Source organism: Brassica napus, chromosome C2 (genome assembly GCF_020379485.1).
Source record: "Brassica napus cultivar Da-Ae chromosome C2, Da-Ae, whole genome shotgun sequence".
Classification (NCBI taxonomy): domain Eukaryota; kingdom Viridiplantae; phylum Streptophyta; class Magnoliopsida; order Brassicales; family Brassicaceae; genus Brassica; species Brassica napus.
Window position 1 is genome coordinate 39,120,464 of NC_063445.1, and position 7,909 is coordinate 39,128,372.

Sequence of the window (7,909 nt, forward strand, 5' to 3'; positions counted from 1 at the left end):
AATAACTCAGAAGGGGTACAAGTGCTATGATCCTGATGCAAGGAGAGTGTTGGTATCTAGAGAGGTGAAGTTTGTTGAATCAAAAAGGTATTATGAAGAAAAGAAATGGGAAGATCTGAAGGATTTATCTCAAGCTCCCTCTGATAAGGCAACAATACTGAGAGTTTTGTTGGAGAAGCTAGGGATAGGTTTATCCCAGGATCCGGAACAAGGAAGGAGAGAGCCTTCTAATCAGGCTGGAGAAGCTGGAAGGACAACTGCTCTTGATCATGAGAGGGGGAATGGATCTGAATCAGGTGAGCAAGAACAAAACCAAAATGATTCAGGTCATCAAAATCAAGAGGTAACACATGAAGTAGAGAATGGTGCTCAGCCTAGTGGAGATGGGCAAGGAGAGTCTACTGGTTCAGAGGAGAGAGTGGCTCAGTCTACTGGTTTAGAGGAGAGTATGGCTCAGTCTATTGGTTCAGAGGAGAGTGGGGCTCAGTCTTGTGAAGATGGGCAAGAAGCACAAGAAGAAGAACAAGTTCAGGCTTTGCGGAGGAGCACAAGGATAAAGAGGGATGCTTCCAACTGGGTAAACACGAGAGTGTACTACAATGCCCAAGCTGTGGAGCATCCTTCTCAAGCCGTGTGTTCCTTTGCATAATATCCAGAAGAGCACATGGTATTTATGTGTAACTTGAATGAGAATGATATACCAAGATCTTATGAAGAAACTATGAAGCACAAGGTTTGGAGAGATTCAGTAGGAGATGAAAGGGATGCAATGATTAGGAATGACACTTGGTATGAGAGTGAATTACCTAAAGGGAAGAAGGCAGTTTCAAGCAGATGGATTTTCACCATCAAGTATCTTGCAAATGGGAAGATAGATAAGTGCAAGACCAGGCTGGTTGCAAAATGATTTACACAGACTTATGGGGAAGATTACATTGATACTTTTACACCAGTGGCCAAGCTTCACACAATTCGAATTGTGTTATCCATTGCAAAAAACTTGGAGTGGGATTTGTGGCAAATGGATGTGAAGAATGCTTTCTTGCAAGGTGAACTTGAAGATGAAGTATACATGCATCCACCTCCTGGTCATGAGCATCTAGTAAAGCCAGGGAATGTTTTGAGATTGAAGAAGGCAATATATGGGCTGAAACAGTCACCTAGGACTTGGTACAGGAAACTGAGTACAACACTCAATGGGAGAGGCTTTAGGAAGTCTGAACTAGATCACACTCTCTTCACCTTGACAAGATCTTCAGGGATCATTGTGATTCTAGTGTATGTGGATGATTTGATTATCACAGGAAGTGATAAGGCAGGGATTCAGGCTACTAAGGAGTTTCTCAAATCTGTGTTTGACATCAAGGATTTGGGAGAGATGAAGTATTTTCTGGGCATTGAGATATGCAGATCAAAGGAGGGTTTGTTTATGTCTCAAAGGAAGTATACTATAGATATGTTGAAGGAAACTGATGTGCTTGGAGGAAAGATAGCTAAGACACCTCTTGAGGAGGGGTATAAGGTTCTGCGTGAGGGGGAGGTTGAAGAGAAACAGTTGTTTGAGGATGCTAAGCTGTATAGGAAGATGGTTGGCAAGCTGATGTACTTGACTATTGATATATGGTGTTTTAATACCATTATATGTGTTCTTTGAGTTAATTCTCAGTCCTAATTCGTGCTTATTTGATATCATTCCAGGTTTGCAGCAGGTGAAAGAGTAAAGAAGAGAGTGCCATGAAGGAAGAAGTCATTTTGGAATATCTAACGCAGAACAGCTAGTCGGATCAATCCGAAGGTTGTTCCCAAAGAGAGCAAGCGACTGACTGTTCCCGACTATTAAGGAAACCTCCAAGATTTCAGAGGTTTGCCCTAGATTTTCTCTCCTTTCTCTTTACCACTGGCGCCTCTATATAAAAAGCCTATGCTATCATTTCTAATTTTTTACGCTAGTTTTACAAGAGACCGAGAACTATTTTGGATTTAGTAACTTGTAAGGAAGAAGGCTTCATCTCTCATTTTCACGAGAAGATCATCCTGAACCGTTGTCTTTCTACTTTATTTTATATGCAGTATTATTCAGAAATCATGTCGTGTCTTCTTGCTTTATGATTGAGTGGTTGGCTAAGCTTGCTTAGGGTTTTAGGGTGTCAATCGCATGAGCTAAACGCAAATAAGTGATTTTAACTGTTCTTCATTCATATTGTTCTTACTGCTTGCGTTGAATTGATCACTTAATGTTCGATCTCTAGTTTAATCACCTAGCTAACCGCTTAGGAGATAAATTGACATATATTGAATGAGCTTCATATCCCTAATCAGCGAGAGTAGATATTAGGACATTAAGTGAACTAATCGGACCTGATCTCTAAGGCTTGCTATCGGGTCTTGTTCCAAGTGAGAGCTTAGGACTGAAGACCGATCAGCAAAGGGAACAAGTCCACGATAGTGGATTGTTCTAGCCGAGTGATCCGAGTTCTAGACTGCATCTCATTGCACTTGAATAGTTGTTTGGTTCCGCATTGACACCCGATGAACAACCCTAAGCCGGCTTTCATTTAAATCGAATTTGAATCTCTAGGTATTTTAGTTACTTGCGTCACCATTGATTTTAAAACCCTACTTGTTTCCCAGCTTAATATTGAACTCATAAGAGTAAAGAGTAAACTGGTCCTCTGGATTGAATCTCAAATATTACAATTACCACTGTTAACTTGACAGTAGCAAGGATTTATTTCTAGTATACCAAGTTTTGGCGCCATTGCGACGGGGACCAGGCTTTTACCTTTATTTTTCGGTTTAATATTTAGTCTGAGATATCTAACTTGCTTTTAATTCTTTGTTGGAACAGATGATCCAAGTGCATGACCAGTAGACATACTCGGAGCAACACACAAGGACCACTACATCAACTGACCAACGACGAACTCGCAAGATTAGAAAGACAAAATCGTCAACAGTCGAGAACAACCGACACCAACATGGGTGATCACGGCAATCAGGATGACCTCACTGCTGCACTGGCAATCATTCAACAACAAATGCAGACTCAGCAACAACAGATGTTGCAGATGGAGCAGACCATCCAGAATCAGCAACAAGCTGCTCAAGAAGCAGCTGAGAATGCCGCGCGAGAAGAGCGTGGTGCTCCTATTGGGGAGCGGAACCTTCCGCGGAACTTCGCTACTAACCGCTCCCCCATCAACCCTCCTCCTTGCACTCGGCAAGACTATGAGATCAAACCTGCACTTATAAGTCTGGTACAGAAGAGCACGTTCAGCGGTCTCACTACTGACATCCTGATGGAGCACATCGAAGCCTTTGAGAGAATCTGCAATTTCTATCGCTCTAACGGAGTGCCACCAGACTATGTCAAATGCACGTTGTTCCCATTCTCTCTTGAAGGGAAAGCTTCTCGCTGGCTCCAATCTCTGCCAACCGGCTCTCTTACCTCATGGGATCAGGTCCGATCAGCGTTCCTGAGCCACTTCTACACGAAGTCTAAAACCGCGGCTCTACGGCACAGGATCTCCAATTTCAAGCAGAAGTCTGATGAACCTTTTCATGAAGCTTGGGAGAGGTACAAGGAATACCAGAGAGAGTGCCCGCACCATGGGTTTGACGATGACTATATATTGGAGGTGTTCTATGATGGAGTGAGCTATGAGTTTCGAAACACCCTTGATTCTTCGAGTAATGGAGATTTCATAGCTCAAACCACACCTGGTTCGTTCGAGCTGATTGAGAACATGGCTTCAAGTTCACTAAACAGGAACAAGGAGCATGACCGCAAAAGTGTGAATAGCATAGATGATCTCGCTGCAAAGGTGGACCAACTGTTTAAGGGAAACCAAAGCCAAGTGTTCATAATAGAAGAAGCAGCTCCTGAGAAAAGTGCTGGTGACCGGCGTTTGATGCTGAAATATCAGGAGACGATCAGCAAGAGGTGAGCTATGTGAATGGGCAAGGATGGCAGCTCAAAAACTACCACCCAAACCCTAACGTGAGGAACAACCCACAGCTTTTCTGGCCTAAGCAAGACAAACCAGCCTATCCTGCACAGAGTAACCAAGGTCAGTATGCAGGGTATCAAAAGAACTACCAACCCTGGAACTATGTTCTAAGCCAACCGCAGAACAATCCACCTCAGATGCAGAAACACCAGAACACTCAGCCAGCTACCTCCGCTCCTGTCGCTGTTCCGCAAGATGAGACAAAAGTTATGTGGCAGCAGCTGCTCCAAGGACAACAGCTCCAAGGGAAGACTCTAAACCAGGTTACTACCGAGATCAATACCAGAATGAACCATATGTTCAGCGATTTGAGCACCAAGTACGACAATGTCGCGAGCCATATGAGACAGATGAACATTCAGATTGCTCAGACTGCTGAGAGCGTCAAGAGGCAACAAGGTACTCTACCTGGAAAAACCGACAAAAACCCTAAGGAGTGCAATGCGGTTGAGTTGAGAAGTGGAAAGCAACTGTCGGAACCGGTAAAGAAGAGGTTCACTGCGGCTGAGAAGGGGAAGCAGAAAGAGTCGGAACTACCACCAGCCGATACCCCGGCAGCAGAGAAGGAGAGGGAACCAACAGTTGGAACCAATTCGCCAGGACCAGAACAACCAGCTGTGGCTGTCCGCCCGATCCCAGAGCCTGTTCCTGCTCACGAATACACTCCTAAAGTCCCTTACCCTGTTCCAGCAAAGGCTACTCGTAAGGACCGAGAGGAGATGAAGTACAGGAAGATGCTAGAGGACCTAACTGTCCGACTCCCCTTGATGGATGCGATCCAGATGATGCCCTCCACGCGCAGCTTTATGAAGGGATTGATCAAAGGAAAAATATCAGAGGAGAGCGAATTCATGACTGTCTCTAAGGAGTGCAGCGCAGTGCTTCAGAACAGGCAGATAAAGAAGCGAGGAGACCCTGACAAGTTCGTCCTCTCTATCCAGATTGGGAAGACAATTTTCTCATGCTCCTTGGTTGATCAGGGATCCAGCGTAAACCTCATGCCCTACTCTGTAGCATGACGTCTGGGATACACGCATTTCAAACCAACAAGGATGTCCTTGGTGTTCGCGGATAGATCAGTTAAGTCCCCGGTTGGTATTCTAGAGGATCTCCAAGTAAAAGCCGGGAACACCTCTGTTCCAGCAGACTTTGTAGTTCTAGAGCTGGAAGAGGAATCCAAATATCCTCTCATTTTAGGAAGACCGTTCCTATGTACTGTCGGAGCCATCATTGATGTGCGGCAAGGGAATATTGATCTCAATCTGGGAGACATAGATGCAGTTCGAGATGGATGAGCTGCTGAAGAAGCCGATGATGGATGGACAGACCTTCGAGGTGGATGAAGGGATTGATCCGCTGCAACCTCGTGACGGGATGATCGAGGAGATTCTTACAGAAGATCCACTTGAGCTTGTACTAGTAAGAGCTGAGGCCGAGCAGAGTGTCAAGAACATTGACGCAGACGGGTATGCTAAGATGCTTGACTCCGCAAGGAGTATGGGAAGAATGGTGGCGAGTCTAAGTCTGGGGGAAGAAAGCAACAAGGACGAGAACACTCCAACTGGAGCGACCCCTTTACCGAACTCGCCGAACCTACCTGATGATCCCTGGAGCGAGTTGAAGGCTCACAAGGTTGAGCTAAAACCCCTTCCCAAGGGGCTCATGTACGCTTTCTTAGGTCCGAATTCCACTTACCTAGTCATTGTGAATGCTGAACTCAATAATGTGGAAACTGCATTTCTTTTGTGTGAGCTTAGGAAGTATCGTAAGGCATTAGGATATTCACTAGCTGACATACCTGGCATCTCACCTGATTTATGCATGCATAGAATACACCTAGAAGATGAATCAATGACTTCTGTTGAACATCAGAGGAGGTTAAACCCGAATCTAAAAGATGTTGTTAAGAAAGAGATAATGAAACTTCTTGAAGCGGGTGTGATCTATGCCATATCTGATAGTAAGTGGGCTAGCCCTATTCATGTAGTACTTAAGAAAGGTGGGATCACTATTATCACAAATAAAAAGAATGAATTGATCCCTACTAGAACAGTGATAGGACATCGCATGTGCATTGATTTCAGAAAATTAAATGCAGCCACTAGAAAGGATCACTTTCCACTTCCCTTCATTGATCAAATGCTTGAGAGATTGGCTAACCACCCATATTACTGCTTTTTAGATGGTTATTCAGGTTTCTTTCAAATCCCTATCCATCCAGATGATCAGGAGAAGACGACGTTCACATGCCCATACGGAACATACACATACAGGAGAATGCCATTCGGCCTGTGCAATGCGCCAGCAACATTTCAGCGCTGCATGATGTCGATCTTTACTGACCTGATTGAAGACATTATGGAGGTTTTCATGGATGATTTCAGTGTCTATGGAAGCTCCTTTAGTGTCTGTTTGTCAAACTTGTGCATGGTACTCAAAAGGTGTGAGGAGAAACATCTAGTGCTCAATTGGGAGAAGTGACACTTCATTGTAAGAGATGGGATTGTTCTAGGGCATAAGATCTCCGAGAAAGGCATTGAGGTAGATAAGGCAAAGGTCGAGGTGATGATGAGCTTGCAGCCACCAACAACTATGAAAGCTATCAGAAGCTTCTTGGGTCACACAGGGTTTTACAGGAGGTTTATCCAGGATTTCTCAAAAATAGCGAGACCACTCACCAGACTGCTCTGCAAGGAGATCAAGTTTGATTTCGACAGCGAGTGCTTAGCTGCGTTCCATACGATCAAAGGAGCTCTAGTCAGTGCACCTGTTGTACAACCGCCAGACTGGGATCTCCCTTTTGAGATCATGACTGATGCTAGCGATTTTGCAGTTGGAGCAGTCCTTGGGCAGCGCAAGGACAAGAAACTTCATGTGATCTATTACGCAAGCAAAACCATGGATGAAGCTCAATGCAGATACGCTACGACTGAGAAGGAACTCCTGGCTATTGTTTTTGCATTCGAGAAGTTCAGATCCTACCTGGTGGGATCAAAGGTGATTGTGCACACAGACCATGCTGCTCTTAAGTACTTGCTCACAAAGAAGGATGCAAAACCGAGGTTGTTGAGGTGGATTCTTCTTCTCCAAGAATTTGATCTCGAGATAAAAGACAAAAAGGGAGTCGAGAATGGGGTTGCAGACCACTTGTCCAGAATGAAGATTGAGGACGACACAACTCTTGATGAAGAACACACAGTGGAACACGTCAACGCGATTGGTCTGCGCTTCACGGAACAACCCCTGAGCATAACATCTGATTGTTCTCGCGTACCGGAACAACCAGTAGCCGCGATCCAAAAGCAGTACTCTCACCTCTCCTGGTTTGCTGAGATTATGAACTTCCTAGCTGCTAAAAAGGAACCACTTAAGTTCAATGGAAACGAGAAGAGGAAATTCTTAAGAGAGGTGAGGCAGTATGTTTGGGATGAACCGTACTTGTACAAAAATTGCAAGGATGGCATATTTAGATTGTGTGTTCCAGAGGCAGATATCCTAGAGATTCTACATCATTGCCATGGTTCCTCTTATGCAGGGCACTTCGCCACATTCAAAACGGTTTCCAAAATCCTCCCATTAGGTTTCTGGTGGCCAACTATGTTCAGAGATGCTCACGCCTACATAGCTCGATGCGATGCATGCCAGCGACTTGGGAACATCAGCAAAAAAATGAAATGCTTCAGAATTACATTTTAGAAGTTGAGGTGTTCGACTGTTGGGGAGTCGACTTCATGGGACCATTCCCTCCGTCCTTCAAGAACGAATACAGCCTGGTCGCCGTTGACTATGTCTCCAAGTGGGTAGAAGCACTGGCAAGTCCCACTAATGATGCAAAAGTGGTGACTAAGATGTTCAGCTTCATCATCTTTCCGAGATTTGGGTGCCTAGAGTGGTCATTA

The 7,909-nt window shown here is 44.7% G+C and overlaps 1 protein-coding gene and 1 non-coding gene across 2 annotated transcripts; one reads left to right on the forward strand and one right to left on the reverse strand.

Annotated features, from left to right (window-relative positions):
• The first annotated feature begins 2,978 nt into the window (after nt 1–2,978).
• On the forward strand, nt 2,979–5,029 carry LOC125582383. The gene is made up of 2 exons (XM_048749059.1): nt 2,979–3,897; nt 3,966–5,029. The coding sequence occupies exons 1-2, from the start codon at nt 2,979–2,981 to the stop codon at nt 5,027–5,029; spliced, it is 1,983 nt and encodes a 660-aa protein (XP_048605016.1).
• LOC125582745 lies at nt 3,510–3,616 on the reverse strand. Its single transcript, XR_007320199.1, has one exon. It is a non-coding gene; the product is annotated as a small nucleolar RNA R71 (small nucleolar RNA).
• Nucleotides 5,030–7,909: the final 2,880 nt, after the last annotated feature.

Coding starts and splice junctions, on each gene's coding strand:
- LOC125582383 (XM_048749059.1), top strand. CDS start 2,979: ATGGGTGATCACGGCAATCAGGATGACCTCACTGCTGCACTGGCAATC. Junction 3,898..3,965: donor AGCTCCTGAGAAAAGTGCTG/GTGACCGGCGTT, acceptor TGAATGGGCAAG/GATGGCAGCTCAAAAACTAC.